The 18279-nt window shown below is 36.7% G+C and overlaps 1 protein-coding gene across 1 annotated transcript in view; it reads left to right on the forward strand.

The window, feature by feature from the left end:
• Window positions 1-18279, forward strand: part of LOC102819969 (protein CBFA2T1-like) — a 225340-nt gene that overhangs the window by 134947 nt on the left and 72114 nt on the right. Inside the window, 2 exon segments of the mRNA XM_006859256.1 lie at window positions 969-1150; window positions 14598-14848. Coding sequence (XP_006859318.1) covers window positions 969-1150; window positions 14598-14848 — 433 coding nt within the window.

An 18279-nucleotide genomic window follows, 5' to 3' on the forward strand; every position in this document is an offset into this window, starting at 1 on the left:
ACCCAGAGCATTGTATAAATGTTCTATGAATCTGTTGATTATGAAAAGTATTCTATATGTTCATCTATATATACATTTATCTATTATCTCTGGCAGCGTGGTGGTTACGAATCGGGCTGCAAACCGTAAGGTCAGCAGTTCGAAACTACCAGCTGCTCCATGGGAGAAAGATGAGGCTTTCTGCTCCTGTAAAGATTTACAGCCTCGGAAACCCTGTTCCGGGTCACAATGGGTCGGAACCAACTCGATGGCACTTAACAACAACAACATTATCATATAATGGAAAGTTATTTCAAAGGATTTGTCTGTTTTCTGAGTTGCTAGATACAAAGCTGAATGTGCCCGTGAGTCTGTTTTGAGATTATTTAAACCATGTATGTATGATGGAGTCTGGTGTGGCACGGTAGGATAAACACTGGACTGCTAAACCAAGCTAATTGCACAGCCGGCGGTTCAAACCTACCAGCTGCTCTAGAAACCCTTCACAAGGTCGCTATGAGTCATAACCTACTTGACAACACTCAACAACAACAACAATGTATTGATATGGCTTCAAAAAGTCTGTGGAAAATGGAGTGAAAAGATAATGAAAATTTTCCTTGAAGTTTTTGAAGCTCCCTCATATTTCATATTCTCTTACGATCCATGAAGCTTTGCTGGATGGAACTGGAATCTCACATTTCTATAGAGCTTATAGTCAAGTCTGAGGAAACTTAGAAATAATCAAGTGTAATTCCCTAATGTGATTGATGAGGCAAGAGAGGTGACGTGACTCATAGAGGTCAGATACCTTGCTGTTGAGACAATTTAAGCCCAAGGAGAGACTACCTAGTTACCTGTATCCCAGTCCAGAGACATTTTACATGGGTTCATTGTGTGCTTTCAACCACTGTCTGAAAAGTGAACTAGATCGACTGGTTGAAAGGGACCTTCTGACCCATCCTTTTATTTCTGTCATGTTCTTGCAGGCCAACTTGCCTCTGCTGCAGCGCGAGCTCCTCCACTGCGCAAGACTGGCCAAACAGAACCCTGCCCAGTACCTCGCCCAGCATGAACAGCTGCTTCTGGATGCCAGCACCACCTCACCTGTTGACTCCTCAGAGCTGCTTCTCGATGTGAACGAAAACGGGAAGAGGCGAACTCCAGACAGGTGAGAGGGAGGAGAACTCTGGGTTCCCCGGGGTCGTCTCCTCATGCCACAGGTATGAAGACATGTCTCACATTACCTTTCAATTACCAGTCTATATCTTTTGCAAACTTGTAATAAGCTAGAATGACTGTTTTGAAACTCTTGTTGTGGTCTGGACTTGCTTGTTGTGCAAGGTGATGCTTTTGCACCTGTTTTAGTTAGGCTTTTGTGCAGATTAATCCTTGCTCCTTGTAGTATTACAACTAAAAGGCAAAGATGAATGATATTCATGTGTCCCAAATGCCCACGCTGATTCTTAGTCACATAGTCCCTATTCAAATTCTCATTTATTGCACAGTTCAACCCAACCACATAGTTTACCCTTCAGTGTTATTAAGTTTGCTATTACAGGTCTTCTTTGTTGACATTGTTTTTTTTTTTTTTCCTGTGTCTCTTTTTTAACAGATCTAGAGTATGATGGTTTTAAAAGCTGGGCTTTATGTGTTACTCAATAAACACAGTACAGTAGCTGTTTGGATTTTATGTGAATTAAGGGACAACTCCTGGAAAGCTAGATGAACTTAATAGAGATAAGAGTTAAGAAACAGACCAAATAAGTAATGGTTTTGCTGAAAAATGTTACTCATCAGCCAATATTTACTCTCTCAGGCACACTGCTCTAGTAACTGAGGATTTTAAGATTAATCCTTATAAGTAGTTGAGTAAGGCATAGGCGTGAAACTTCCCATGTCCTTCTTAAAATAATTTTCAAAAATACCTCAGCCACAGTTGTAAGTATTTTCTAATCTAGAAATGTAAAGTCTTATTGCAGCAGTTTGCATAACATTTATAAAATATGGAAAACCTTAAAATGAAACTTCATTAAAAAGTGTCTATTCTATGCTTTGTTTCCTGTTTTTACTCATCCATTCTCTCTTTCTACATTTCAATAGGCATTGGTTTAGCATTCTTTGAGAGGGTGACACTGTGCCACAACCATGTTCTGGAACCATAGGAGTCTTGTAGCTGCTCAGAAACATCCATCTGTGCCCACATTATCTACCAATAAATGCATTAGCTGCTTTGCAAATCAGAATGTTATTAAAAGCTAGTCAATTCACATATCATTATTACATAACCCTCTGTTAAGCAGATTTTATACTAAAACCTCCAGAATTTTGTTCCTTTGTAGACAAGGACTTTCTTGTGATCACTTTGTATCATTAAAACAAAAGGTTAAACTTTAGAGTGCTTATTACATATTATAGACCCATCTTCATATATGACTTACCAGTGGTGTTTGTTATTTTCATTATTGCAAATCATATTTTCTTGGTCATATTTAAGAGTAAATAGAGCATTTAGCACTTTCGTTTTTAAGAAAACTGCATAATCTTGGTGTCTGAGTTGCCTGTCCGCATGATGCCAGAAAGCAAGAAGTGGCCTAAGAATAGATGATGCATACCCCTGTCTGATCCTGATCCATTTACCCTGCATAAAATTAGTACTGAGTACAGGTATTGGTATGTTTCAGCTCTGTTAGTTCAGAATAGCATGATGAAAGAATTAGAAATGAGTTGGAAAATTGGGGAAGAATAAAATTTATTTGGGATTTGAGATGAGAAAGTAACAGGGAAAGCTTTAGATAACTGCCAAAAATCTAAAGATAATCCTACAGGCAAAATTAGAAATAGATATAACTTATTTTAGAAATCTTAACTGCTAAATAACTGGGACTAGGCACTATAAAAGCTTATTTCTTTGATCTGCATTTCCAGTCATTTCCCTCCAAGCTTTTTAACAGTGTTTTATATTTGAATATACCTTGATTTTAGTCTTTCCTTGAAGAATCCTTAGGTAAGCATTAAGGTGCCAAGATTGCCATGAAAACTTGATGCATTCTTATTTTAATGTTTTGTAGTGTGTGTGTTGCATGGTGCATACAGTCAGGTAGCATTCTAAAAAAGGGTCTTATTTTCCCTTTGGTTATACATAGACAGTAGAGTCAGAATGTACAGAAGAGTCAGTTCCATCTTTGGATGGAACATGCTTATTCAACTGGAATCCTGAAGTATACGGTATAATGGGTTTCCTCAGAGTTAAGAGGAAGGCTAATGAGAGTATGTTGTGTAAATACATTTGTATCTTGTGTTAATTTGATCAGAACTAAGAAAATATGGCCCTCTACGGTGTTTTTTTTTGGGGGGGACATACTTTTTTTGCATCTTGTTTGCATATACATTTTCCTGTGTCCATATCATTGATATGAAATTTTATAAGGTATGGAGTTGTCTGACAGCAGAGCATTTTTTTTTGTTTTGTTTTACTGAACGTTTTGTTGGTACATATGGTCTGACATGGATGAGCAGCCACGGTGAGATTTTGGAGTCTATTAAACTGGCTCATTAAAAAGATCAATCTGTTTCTGTAATAACACTGGGAGCCATCAGTCACTAAAAGAGGGAAAAACTGACACCTGAGGAGAAAACACATTTTGGTAATTTGTTCATTACATGTCATGAACAAAAGAGCACTCTATATTTTGTTTACAACTTTGGGGGCTTCAATCTAGGACGACTGATGAATTTTATTTACTCAACAATCATCCTTTGTTTCAGGGGTGAGTTTTGGTAAATTTAACTTGCTTCTCATCCTTAAATATGATTTTCACTGGTTGTGTTGTTGTTGTTCAACATCATTGTCATTTACAGAGGCATGAATACTCTGGGGATGTCTGAAATCATTTTCACTTTTCTGTATTAAACAGTAGAATATAGTCTATTTCCTTTTTAGTGTAGTTCTCAGGAGAGTTCATAAGCAACTGTGCTGAATTGGTAGGTTTGTGGTAGCATACTGTTGAACCAAAATTATAATTTTTTTTCTAATTTAGAACTCATGCTATTGTTTCAAAAATAATACGGGAAATATATTTTCTTAAAATTCAGATTTGTATTCTTTAATACAAGGGGCCTTTAAAAAGTTCATAGAAAAAATGGAATTAAAAGATAATGGAATTTTTCCACAACCTTTTTAAAGTCCTTTGTATGTGTAAGGTTTATTATTTCTAGCCAACCTTTGTTCTGCTGCCATTCTGTGCTGGGAGATACTTAGGAAAGGAATGTGAATCTTTTTTGGAAACCATTAAGTGAAATGAACACTTTCAAGGATACAGACTAGAAAAGCTAAGAACACTCTTTAAAACTGCTCACTATGATGACTGTTGAAGGCACTTACACCTTAATATAAAGTTAGAAGAGAAAATAGCAGACCTGCCTGCATATTTTGAACTACAGAATGAAGAAATATGATTAAGATACAAACATATATTTGCACTAGGTTAATCATCATTGCGGCCTTACTTTTCTCATAGCTATGCTAGCTTTGTGAGTTACATTTGCCTTTAATATTCTGTTCTTGCTTGTTATGATAATATTCATACTTAGATTCTTTCTTGCTCAGAAAACCAAACTGACCAGTTGTTTTGTGTGGGAACATTCTTTTTTATTTTCATTCATTTTAAAAATTTTTTTCTGTTTAAACCGTGTCAAATGTTTGATGCTAAGAATTCATTCCTAAAAAATAAATAAAAGGGAAAGCATGCAGGACTGTTTAATGAAAAAAGGATAATTCAAAGGAAAACAATATTTGTGCAGTGCAATAAAGTCAACCCACAGGCTTATAAATAGCTATAAAAATCTATCAAAAAAAGAATTAATTCCTTTGTAATGTATCATCATTTTAATGGAATTATACTTTAATTTACTTTCACCATAATATTTCTTGACTTTTAGTAGAAGGTCATGTAGTTGGATTAATAACAATATTTCCCCCTTTTCCAGTAATTAAACCATTATTTTCTAAAGAGACTTGTTTGGACTTTAGAATTAAATAATTTATCAGCTGAGAGGATTTTATAGATTAATACTTAAGGAAGTGAAAGCATCCTAAACTTGTCAAAGGTCACATTTCTGTCTTGAGAAACTAGCATATTTACATATCTGAAATCTCTCAGTTGCCTAAAATATGTTTTAATTTGCAGAGTTTAAATAAGGGAAGCTCTATGAAGAATCATGCTTGATAAACTAGAGGCTCAGTGAAAAAGAGAAAGACCCCAAGGAGATGGATTGCCACAGTGGCACGGCAATGGGTTCAAGTGTAACAATGATTGTGAGAATGACACAGGACAAAAGTGTTTTGTTCTTTTGTGCATTGGGTAGCTGTGAGTCGGAACCGACTTGATGGCACCTCACAAGAACAACTATCACTGCTAAAATTCCTACTTTCTTTTTTTGCTAATTTTACTCATTTCTTCTGCATAATTTCTCAAGTGAATAAATAGTCTGATATGCTGAGGTTTTATAACCTTTTTAATGATAGAAGATCCACTGTGAACCATGTTTCCTGGCTGAAGGAGTACGTTAGAAAATGCTAGCTGAAATCTGCAGATCGTGATTTTGAAGGAGTAGTGATTGATTGATTGATGCTCTGAGATTTAGCATTACAGCGCAGGTCCAATTTTGTTTTTCTGTAAAATAAATGAAGTTTTAATTATTTTATTTTTCTAAAGAGAAATGGTAAAGTTTAGATAAATTGTAGGATTCATTGGCTGTGCATATCATAATTAGATTTATATTATGTAGTACATTCAATGTTCCATGAAAAAAAATGCAAGCACTTTATTATATACATACATTCTTGTTTGGTGTTGCATCCTTTATGCACGTTTCAGTTTCAAGAAGTGAGTCATCATTCCTGTAGAAATTATTATTATTTTAAAAAGCATTCCTATCAAGCTTCTAGTGCACTCATGTGGTAAGAAAGACATCTTAGTTTTAGGAGATATTTTTGTCTTTTGACATATCAGCCTTAGTCTTTACTGTTGATTCTTATATTTCCTTAGTGTCAAATCCTAATGAATCCTTTCATGCCTCATTCTATATTCTGACCAATGGCATCTCTTCTGTCCTCTAGTTTTTAGTTTCATTTTTACTTCATAGCCAAACAGACAGAATCTGCTAGTTGAATGAAGTCTTCCAAATCATAAATGTTATAATAATGACTACTGTCTTGATGTGGCACTGTGGGTTAATATACTGGACTACAAGGTTGTTTGAACCACAACATCAGTGGTTCAAGCTCACCAGCTGCTCCTTGGAAACCCTATACAGGGTTGCTATGGGTCAGAACTGACTCAATGGCACTTAACAACAACAACAGTTACTGAATACTTAAGATGTGCCAGATCCTGTGCTGAATAATTAACATACTAACATATAACACGTGTTTCCTAACAGTCTATAACATAGGTTCAGGAAAGTTAGACAATTTGTCTGAGGTCATGGGCTTATCAGAGACACAGATGAAATTCTAACCCTAGGTTCTTTGACTCAAATGCCCATGTGCTTACAACTGTGATTCTATACCTCCCACTAGCTTCTGAACACCCATCTTGACAGAAAATGCTTTAAATTATTAAATGCTGAATGTGTGTTAGAGCCTTTATATAGATTCTCTCATATAAGAGTCTGAGATAGTTGCTCCATTTTGCATACAGAAATACTGAGGCTTGGTGAAGTTAAATCTCCTGAATTCATGTGGCGAGAAAATAGTAGAGCCAGAATTTTAAAGCCATCTTCATACCCAACTCCTGCTCTTTCACGTGTAGAGTTTTACATTCTGAAGTGATTTTTTTGTTTTAATTTCTCTGGCCTTTCTTAATACCTTCCTACTGCTTTTTTGGTACTTGCTGTGTGCAGGTCCTGCATGAAAGTATAGAAGCCTCATATCTCCAGTTAAGTCATGTTTATCTTAAAGGATTTCTTGACAGCACAAGTCCAAATAGAGTTTAATACTAAATCATAGGCTTATGAAGAATTAGGGGGACATTCTCTTGCTTATCTTTGTATTTTCACTATAGTACTGGATAGTACTTCATAAATATGAGGTTCTTAAAACACAACAAAAAACAGTAATTCAACAAAATAAAGTTAAAACTTCATGCAATCATTTTCAGTAGCATACCAAATGGTCCAAGAGCCTTTAGTTAGTTCACTTAAAAAGATGTGAATACTCACAATATAAAAGGTCATGAAAAACTCAGCAATAAAAGGCCATGATTGGCTCACTGACCATAAAAACGTTGGGAGCTTCAATCAGAATGTTCAGACCACAGATTAGAAGAAGAAAGCACAGTTCCAAGCAGTAGGGATGGTAGAAATTGAGTACTTCAGTTGTGGCCAAAGATTAGGAAAAGCAAGAAGACGATGAGGAACAGGCAGTGTAACTATTGATCAGGTGACCAGCTACATACATGACGGAAGCATTCTACCTTCTCATTGATGGAGAATGGTTCAGATGGCTCCTTGCAGTTGATTATTGTGATCCTTGAAGGGCTAGGCGTCGTGTCTGTGTGTTTGGAGTAGCAAATACCCACCTATATCATATTTGCTCATAAAGGTATTAGCATGTTGCTTGGAGTCATCTCTTGGGTAGCTGTTTAATGATGGAGTGATGGAAGGCTCCTCTATCCATCTGGCCCTGATAGTGATGTTCTGTGCCATCCTCTCTGTTCTTCACCATGGAAATAAATATCCCACTGTCTCTAACGTGCTAGTGAAAACACAAAAAAACCACTGCATGTTGCCGTGAAGAATTAGGGGAAATATGTAATATATTTTGTTGCAGATATGAGATTTAACACCAATTGTGTTGAATTGTGTTTTTAAAATATGATGAGGATGATTCTCCCCCTGCTTTGATTGATTCAGTGTCTAGTAACTTTTATGAAAACTTTAATAAATTGCATGCACTGAAACAGGGAAACTTAATGTGTTTAATATTAAGTTACTGATGTTCCTTTTATTCTCTTTTTTCTTTAACAGAAGTATTATGTCTCAAACTTAGATATGATGTTGTATGTTGTTGAGTTGGGTCCTACTCAGCAACCATGTATATAGGGTTTCCAAGAGCAGGAGGTAGGTTTGAACTGCTGAACTTGTGTCTAGCAGTCCAGTGTAGTTCCATACCAGGGCCCAATTTAGATAGAGACTTCAGAAATACAACAATAAGATAAGTCTTCAATGCCTGACAGATGGTTGGACCTCAAAGGAGTTTTAGATCCAGAGTCTCACTCCTACTCACTTTCCAAGGAGCTATTGTTCAGGAAGTCCTGGTATGGTGCTGCAGGATAATGCAATGGACAACAAGGTCAGTTTGAACCACAAGGTTGGCAGTACAAACTCACCAGTCACTCCTCGAAAACCCTATGCAGGGTCGCTATGAGTCGGAACCAACTCAATAGCACTTAACAACAACAAAATGGTCTAGGGATGGGATTTGGCTGTTTGAGTCAGACATCAAACTAGGCTGGAGGTCCCTAGCTGCCTGGAAGGATGCTGGCAGAGAGAGATGGCTGTGTGATTGGGCCAAGATACATGAGTCCCGAAGCCAGAAGGTAGTTATGCCAGAGACTTGAGACCATAAACAGGACTTACTGTGGAGAAGAAAGATCCAAGAGTGTCTTCCAAGTTTCTACTTCAGGGACTGAACAGAAGGGGCACATTGGTGGGTATAGGAAACCCAAGAGGAGAGGGAGTCAGTGTAGTCAATGTTTAGTTTGCGACGTCATTGGTAACATAGGACAATGAGCCTGAGGCACATAATTTCTTTGGAACAGGTTAGGATTGGGATTCAAGTTTTTTTTTTCTTTCTTTCTTTTTCATTACAATATTTATTATACTGTACCACTTTGCTGTCTCCTAGGACATTTCTCCCCCCACCCCCTTCTTTGAAGTTCTAGTATAGTGCTGTAGGATGAGCACTGGACTGCACACCACAAGGTCAGTGGTTCAAACTCACTAGCCACCCCTAGGAAACCCTATTTATATGGTAAGAAAGACAGCATAGTTGTAGGAGAAATTTTGGTCTTTCCACATGTCAGCCTCAGCCTTTACTGTTGATTCTTATATCCTGTTATTTCCTTATTGTCTCTCCTATTGAATCCTTTCATGCCTTATTCTATATTCTGACCAATGGCTTCTCCTTTGTCTCTAGTTTTTATATGTCATAGTTCTATTCCTACTTCGCAGCCTAACTCAGGCTAGATAAAGGAAGTCTTCCCAGTCATAAATACTATAATAATGACTATTATTTATTGAATGCTTAAGATGTGCCAGACCCTGTGTTGAATAATTATCATACTAACATACAGCATGTGTTTCCTAACAGCCTATAACATAGGTTCAGGAAAGCTAGATGATTTGTCTGAGGTCATGTGGCTTATCAGAGACACAGATGAAATTCTAACCTTAGGTTCTTTGACTTAAATGCCCATGTACTTACAACTGTGATTCTATACCTCTCACTAGCTTCTGAACACCCATTTTGAAAGAAATTGCTTTAATTTATTACTCGCTAAGAGTCGGAACTGATGACACTTAACAATAGAATGTCCTTGGAGTCCTGGTGTGGTATTGGAGGATAAGCACTGGACTATCACTCCAGGTCAGTGGCTCAAACCCACCAACTTGCTCCTTGGAAACACTATACAGAGTCACTTTGAGTCACAACTGACTTAAGGGCACTTAACTGGACAGTGTTTATAGTCATATTTTTTTTCCTATTTTAAAAAATATTCTTAATCTTTTGGCTAAATTTCATGTATCATCTTACCAGTTAGGAAATTAATTCTTTTATTCTATTGATTATCATGATTTTGTGGTATATTTTTTAAATTCTTTCCCATTACCTTAAATGTTGTTTTATATAAATGTTGGTGAGGGATTATCAATGTACCCTAGTGAATTATGACTTTTAAAATATTTCATATAGATGAAAGTTTTTTAAAATGTTTGTTTTCTTTCTCAAATAATTTGGAACTTTTGTTATTTGGAACTGGGGAAAGTAGCTTGAGGTGTGAAGCAAACGCATAAATTAGGTTACGAATCGGGCTGCGAACCTTAAGGTCAGCGGTTCAAAACTACCAGCCGCTCCGCGGGAGAAAGATGAGGCTTTCTACTCCCATAAGGATTTACACCCTCGGAAACCCTGTACAGGGTCGCTATGGGCCGGAACAGACTCGACAGCACTTAACAACAACAACAACAACTTAAGCTTTTTGGCAAACCTTCTTTCCTGTTAGTCCGTTTTGAATGGGCAGAAAAGTTAAAAAACTTCCGAGCACCAGACTGAGAGAGAAGGGATCAGAATCTACCAGTTGAAGTGGTTCAGGAAAATGTCTCCTACAGGGAGATTCTACTCTTGTTGTTATTTGGTGCTGTCAAACTGGTTCCAACTCATAGTGACCCTGTGTAGGGTTTCCTAGGAGCAGCTGTTGAGTCTGAGTACCCTTAGGTTGATTCAAAAATACAAAACAAATGCTCTCCAGTAATCTATGCAGATCTTTCCACTAGAATTGGAGCTATTTTACGAATATTGCTGAAATGGACACCAAAGTGTTTTTTAGTTTTGCCTAATCCATTTTGAAAGGGCAACAAATAAAAATGCAAATTTGGGATTTACCCAGGCAAAAGAGAGGTAGATAGTTACAGGCATTTCTATGAAGCAAATGGACAAAAAGCAATGAAATTGTTATAGTTACCATTCTGGACATGCGTCCTTTGAGTAAGGTTGGACTTACAAGTAGATGAGTGGGTGGAAGCGCCAGGGGCCCATCATAGCTTCATTTCCATGAATGTTTTAATGTGTCCAGTGTTAGAAAATGCACTGATGAACTTACTTTCTTCAGTAGTTTACAGGGATATGGGACCAGGATAGGACAGCAGGGTCCCTGAAGGAGGGAAGGAGACAGACTCAGGACCTAGCCCTGTCCGTAATGACATTACTGCTCTTGGTTTAGAGAAAAAGAACATTTATTTTCCCCTAATAATACATAATTGAAATAATACCACTGATGAGAGGACTGTTCTAAAGATCAAAATAAATCATATATCTGAATACTTTGAAAACTATAGAAATTGTTCAAATGTATGCTATTATTGCTGTCATTGAATGAGAAGACACAAAAACAGTAAGTGGTGATGGTCTTGCACAATGAGGCCAAAGATATATAGAAATGCTGCCGGGGCTGCTGTAACACCTGCAGAGTATATTTTTCTATTTTTGCAGGAAAAATGAGCTAAATGATCAATTGTTCAAAGCAAAAAGCAGAGAAGTTGGCTACAGTGCTTTACTTGAGAATTATGATTTGGCCAGAGGACCATCAGCCCTATGTATTTTAATCTATATAACCATGAAATTTAGGTAGAATAATTAAACTGCAGTTTTCCACCTAGAAAGGGACCTCGGAATCAGCTAGTCCAGTGGTTTTCAAACTTGATTTTAGCAACAAACTTTTTCCTTTAAAAATGAATTTCTTTGTGGAACCCCCAACTTGTGAAATAGCTGAAAAAGTATGAAGTGGGTTACTGTGGCCCTTTAGATCTTGATTGGAGAGAGAAAAAAACTCTTCATTGCCTTCAGAATTCCTGAAACACCTCAGGTGGCACAATTTGAAAACCACTGATCTAGTCCAACCCTTTCATTTTACAGATGAGCAAACTGAGGTCCAGAGAGGTTAAGTGGCTTGCCAAGGTCACACAGCTAGTCGTGGAAGAGCCAGGACTAGATCTCATGTCTCTTGATCTCCAGTCCAGTGCTCTTTCACTACACCAGTAAGGTAGGTGCTGTGTTAGCATTAAGTTCATAGCTATTAAGTCTTCAGTATTCTCCATCTGATATATGCTAGTAATATATACTGGAGGTTGAAGAGTATCATTTAGAAATGTATTGCTGTTGTTGTTGTGGGTGCCATTGAGTCGGTACCGACCCATGGCACAGTATAACGAAACACTGCCCGATCCTGGGCCACTTGAGTTGCCGCACTTGAGTCCATTGATGCTGCCACTTGGCCAATCCATCTCACTGGGGGTCTTCCTCTTTTTCTCTGACCCTCCACCCTACCAAACATGATATCCTTCTCCAGTAATTGATCCCTCCTGACAATATATCTGAAGTATGAGAGACGAAGTTTGGTCATCTTGGCCTCCAAGGAGCACTCTGGCTGCACTTCTTCCAAAATGGATGTATTGGTTCTTTTGGCAGCCCATGGCACTTTCAATATTCTCCTCCAACACCATTACTCAAAAGCATCGATTCTTTTACAGTCTTCTGTATTCACTGTCCAGCTTTCACATTCATATTAGGTTATTGAAAACACCATGGCTTGGGTAAGGTGCACCTTAGTCCTCAAGAAGACATCTTTGCTCTTTAACACTTTAAAAAGGTCTTGTGCAGCAGATTTGCCTATGCAATACGTCATTTGTATAGGATATGAAAATGTAGTTTAGAAGCACATAGATACACTCTCAAATGGTGAATCAATATCTACAATGTTTTCTTTCACTTTTTTGAATTATTTTAAGGCAGTGCATTTAGGTAATGTTTGCGCTACATTGGACATTTTAGTCTTATATTAGTGATCAATATGTATGGAGTCAGTATCTTTTAGTACAGACACTTTTGGGAGCAGCATTGAGACTTTTGGCCAACTCCCATCGAGGCCACACTCTGCTGTCATTTCCAATATATCTCCTGTCTCCAATAAATTGTATCATTCTTTAGCATGTGGGGCCATGCATTTGGGTTACGTTCTGGGTTACTAACTGAAAGATTGTCATTTCAAACCTACCCAAAGGCTCCTCACAAGAAAGACGTGGTGATCTGTTCAGGAAAAGGTCAGATCCATGGAAACTCTATGGAGCCTGTTTCTATTTTGCAAACTTGGGGGTTGCCATGAGTCAAATCGCTCTGACTGGTTTGTTTCGTTTCAGATCTAACTGGTTAGACTTTCTCTCAGTTGTTTCTTTGTGTGCTGCTAGCTTCTATCTCTATGTCCTTCCTTCTCTTCAGTTGTTGTTGTTGTTAAGTGCTGTCAAGTCGATTCCGACCCATAGCGACCCCTATAGTGTTTCCGAGGAGCAGCTGGTGAGCTTGAACTGCCGACCTTGCAATTCAGATGGCTTTGCAGTCTGGTGCATTAACCCACAGCACCACACCAGAACTCCAGTTAAGTGTGTTTAAATTGTCAATGGACATCAACCCTAAAAGGACAGAAAGATAGTTCATTGAAGAATCTCATTGCCCTTGATGACCATTGTTGTCAATTCAGCTTCCACTCACACTCACTCCAAACAGAGACAATGGGATGTTAGAAAATGGAAAAGTTTACTTAAGGGGTCTCTGTGCTACTGTTTCACAAACTTGGTAACATAAGGGAATGCTAAAATCTGCAGCTGTTGTGACTTCTGAGGGATTTCCTTGAAGAAACAGACATCATTGGGATGAGGCTAGCCTGCTGATATTCTAAGGAGAATCAGCTACTGAACAAATAATTAGCTTGGGGGCTGATTCTAGTGACACTTGGGGCTGATTTTGTTTCTATCTTACTGAATATAATAATTATTGCCTTTAAGTCATGAGAGAGATATTTGGCCAGGAAATCCTTATTTTGTTTGAGAATCTAGGGTTATGATTAGGTATTAGATTTCATTTGTAGAGCACATTCCCTCTGAAAGTTAAATTCATTCATATTTCTGTACTTCACATGATGTAGTATAGTCTGGATGTGCCAGTCCTGCCATGTGCCCTGATGACCCAGACATGTCACACATGTCACTCTGGGTATGCTTTTTCTCAAATTTTTAAGTAAGGAAGTTGACCTTACTAGCTGTATACCCCAACCAATTGATTATATTGTTGACTCACAATAATTTTGAGGCCCCATACATTGCCATTGCTTTATTGTATTAGCTCAGTTTGATTAGCACTTCTTAATAGAACTTTGTGAAAGGATGAGATTGTTTTCTGTGTGCACCATCCATACCATAATCCCACAGCTGGCTACTGAGAATCCAAGATGTGGCTACTGTTTCTGAAGAACTGAATTTTTAATTTCATTTCATTTAAATTTTATTAACAAGTAAATGAAATTTATTTAAGAGGTGGCTTTTAACACCTACAAACTGTGTTATCCAATACAGGCAGCTACTGTATTGGATAGTACAGCTTTTAGATTTTCCAGAACATGAAATTCAGATTCCAAGTTGGGTAAATGGAATAGGTGTCTCTTGAATATTCATCAAGGGAGTAATGATGCTTTACCTACAACTGTTAGAAATCAGGTACTGTCTTTTGAGTAAAATGTAATCTTCAGAGGATGCTTGGATTTCTTTTTATTTGTGATCTGACCACAAGAGCTTTAACTGAAAAGATGCTTGCTAATTTGATGAAAGTGAAACACTTTCTCCTTGCGATCATTTAGGCCTTAGCATGGGTTCCTGTGAACTTCCATAGGTTTTATGGGAAGCCAAGGTTAGAAAGTTTATGACCAATAAAGGAATTGTCTGTTGCTATTACAAGCTTATGGTTGCTGAGTACATTATGAAACAGTCTCTATTTTTTTTCCCCTCAGAACCAAAGAAAATGGCTTTGACAGAGAGCCTTTGCACTCAGAACATCCAAGCAAGCGACCATGCACTATTAGCCCAGGCCAGCGGTACAGTCCAAATAATGGCTTATCCTACCAGCCCAATGGCCTGCCTCACCCCACCCCACCTCCACCTCAACATTACCGTTTGGATGATATGGCCATTGCCCACCACTACAGGGACTCTTATCGACACCCCAGCCACAGGGACCTCAGGGACAGAAACAGACCTATGGGTAAGATGAAGAATCTCTTCACTTCTTATGGGATTGGATGCTTGAAGATTCACATCATTATTTTCTAACTGAACTTGAGATTTGAGATTTGATAGGAGTAAAAATTCTCTTCCTTTACTTTGCCTTTATGAGAATACTTGATTAGTTCTACATTTGTTTTGCTTTTTTTTTTTTTTTTTTTTTAACAGCCTTGTTTTCTCAATCACTTGTATTTTTTAAGGTAGCAGACTAGTTCTTTTGGGGAAGAGGCACCTAAATACAAAATCTTCAATTTGTGATAAAAAATGCAAACTGAATTTTTAGTTTAAATTGTATCTAAATGTGAGCAATTTTATATGCAATATACTTTGCCATAAATATATATTTTTTAAAGTTTCTTTTAGTGAATCTTTTATTTCAGATTGTTTCAAAGTTTAGTTTGATATTCCCAATCTCTATATTATTCCTTATTTCTAAAACATGGAATGGTATAAGATCTGTGACTTTACACAACAGATGTTTTTTGAGACGTGAATGCTTCTCCTATAGCACCACACCAGACTATTAGCACTAGGGACTGCCGTATTCCTGGTCTTTTTGTCTTTCTATATACAGACTTCCAAATGTTTAGAATGTCAGTGTGTTGGTGTAGTTGATCAAAACTCTCATTGTAAGATGGTAAAATAGTAGTTCTGTTTTTCCGCAACAGTAATTTTTCCATTTATATTATGTCAAACAAATGGCTAACCATATAAGTTGTGTTTTCTTTATAGTCAAGCTGTCTAGTGTTCTCTCAGGTACATTTCTGAAGAGCTTTTAAAAGTGGTTATGTTATTTCATAGTCTGGACTGATATATTGACCCCCAGAATCAAATTTATAACAACCCCCTTCTAAGCAAAATCTTTGCCATTTACTTAAGACTTAATGCCCTAGAACCACGATTGCTCATTTTAAAATACAAGTGGAACCATCAGATCATTGTAAGACCAATAAAAGATATCCCATTTTGTAGGTGCTAGGAAATGCTCTATTTCTTAGGTAGCAAATGCTATTTTATGAAATATTCGTTCCAGTGCACTGTAAAGTAATCAGCAAAGAAGTAATTATGCTTATGTGCAATGATTATGTATTCATCTAGTAATGTAAAATATCCCTTTATGAATTATATCTGTACCCACTGGTTTTATGTGATTTTCTTTATACCATGTTCCTTACCTTTTAATTATATTAGCGTATAAAACTAATAGTGCTAATCTCTATAAATATGTGCAACTACTTAAATATCCTTAAAGGTTGGCATAGTTTAGTGTGCATTCATATGAAATAAAATCTTGATGGCAACAAATTATGGTTTTACATCAGGCTGCCATTTGGGAATATAAAACCAATGTATTTAGTGTGGTATGATTTATAAATGCCCGTTATATATAGGGACATATACTCACTAGAATTATTTAATGAAATATCTTTATAAGCAGTATTAGTTCATAAGTAAGCTTACAGTATCAGCCTAGTGTGTTAAAATCATCTAAAACATATGAGCCAGTTAAGACTTAACATTAGTATCAAATTTTTCATAAATGAAAATATGTTCTTTAATGATTATGAGCTATTTTCTTTATTATATCCCTCTAGTATTATAAGTATAAATAAAAATTGTGCAATGCAGAATATTTAAGCTTCTGAAATAGAGAAATGAGTAAATATATAAATTGGGGTTTTTACTTTTTTCCTTTTAAATGTTTGATCTTCTCTAATATAAGATCACAGGGTCACTGTGAGTCAGAAGTAACTTGATGGAACTTAACAATAACAAAAACATATGACTGTATATAATTGGGGAATACGGTGACTCTGTGGGAAAAGCACTAGACTGTGAACCACAGGGTTGGCAGTTCGCACCCACTAACCGCTCTGCACGGGGGAAAGCTTAGGCTTTCTGCTCCCACAAAGATGTACAGCCTCAGAAACCCTATACAGGGCCGCTATGAGTCAGAACTGACTTGATGGCACTTAACAACAGCAACAATATAGAACTGGAAGAGTTCCAAAGCAGAAAATTGTGTTTTGTCCTAAACTTCTTTGTCAAGTACTTGTGCTGAAACATGTTACTAACGAACCTATTTTTTATATATTAAAAAGATCGAAATTAGCAGTATTCCACAAATGCTGGAATCTAATTAGCCAAAAACATTCTGTTGCTCATTAATATTATTTCAGATGTTAGAACTTGTGTCATGACTGATTAGTCTGCTGAATATTTGAAACCTTGGAGACCACTGGAGTTCTTTGTCGTCCTAAAGCAAATATTAAGATGTGAAAGTCACTGTTACACTAACATGCTCTCACTCTTCCAATTAATTTGTGTGGTGACAAATTTTAATGGTAGTGTTTTACTCCTAAAACACAGACAAGTAAGTCAACAGAAATAACATATTTGAAAACATTTCAGCTTGAAGTAATCGCAACACACACAGCAACAATAAAATATTACTTCCCCCGTCTTTTCTATTATGCAAATCTGTAAAATATATTTGTAATTTTACTTTTTTACCAATAGGTGGCATTGACAATTTCAGCTGTTGAAATGTATCAAAGACTATATTCCAATTGGATAGCAACATGTTTTATGCTAAATGTTTTATACTAAATGTTTTATTTAGTTTGAGAAAGAGCTGTTGTTTATTCGTTCACTTCTTTCAGATACAAATTAAATTGCATTTCATGATTGTTGGAAAAGGTCATGTGATTCATCCTTATTTCTCTAAATCAAATAAAATCAAGGATTTCTAACTACTTAGATTTCACACAAAATGGCATGCAGTGTCTCATAACTCTTATTCAGCTCTTCCATCCTACGCTCAGAAGAATAGCAGGTAGCTTAGAAGTCCAAGCTGTGTTAGACTTTGTTTGCTACTTAGAGTAACTATTGAGAAGTGGAAACCAAAATAATTAATTCTGATCGTTTAAATGGAAAACTATGGCCATAGTCCAATGCCTTGCCTTTAGATTAAAATGAAAGATAATCTTATTCATAATGATCCTGTAAGAGGAACAACACATTTCTAGATATCTCTAATCTGAGCTGTCATTCTTCCAATTAGAAGGAAGCTTCATGGGAAAATGGACTTAAAAAGATAATGAAAAATTTCAATGAACTTTTTGAAGCCCCTTATATTTTCTGTGTTGTTGAACAACCCAGAAAACTGCTGCTGGTCATTAGTATGTTGCTCACATGGTGAAAGTTTACATGGTAGCATCTTAATTGTGGTAATGAGGAGCATTAATATGTACTTATGTTACAAACATCAAATTCGGACTTTCAGTCTTTTGACTTCAATTTACGATTATTGTGTGAAATTAGGTCTGGACTGCAGATCCCTCCCCCCACCCCAAAAGGGAGTATCCAATTTATTTGAGATTTGAGATTTGATAGGAGTAAAAATTCTCT

The sequence above is a fragment of the Chrysochloris asiatica genome, unplaced genomic scaffold (assembly GCF_000296735.1).
Source record: "Chrysochloris asiatica unplaced genomic scaffold, ChrAsi1.0 scaffold00031, whole genome shotgun sequence".
NCBI lineage: Eukaryota > Metazoa > Chordata > Mammalia > Afrosoricida > Chrysochloridae > Chrysochloris > Chrysochloris asiatica.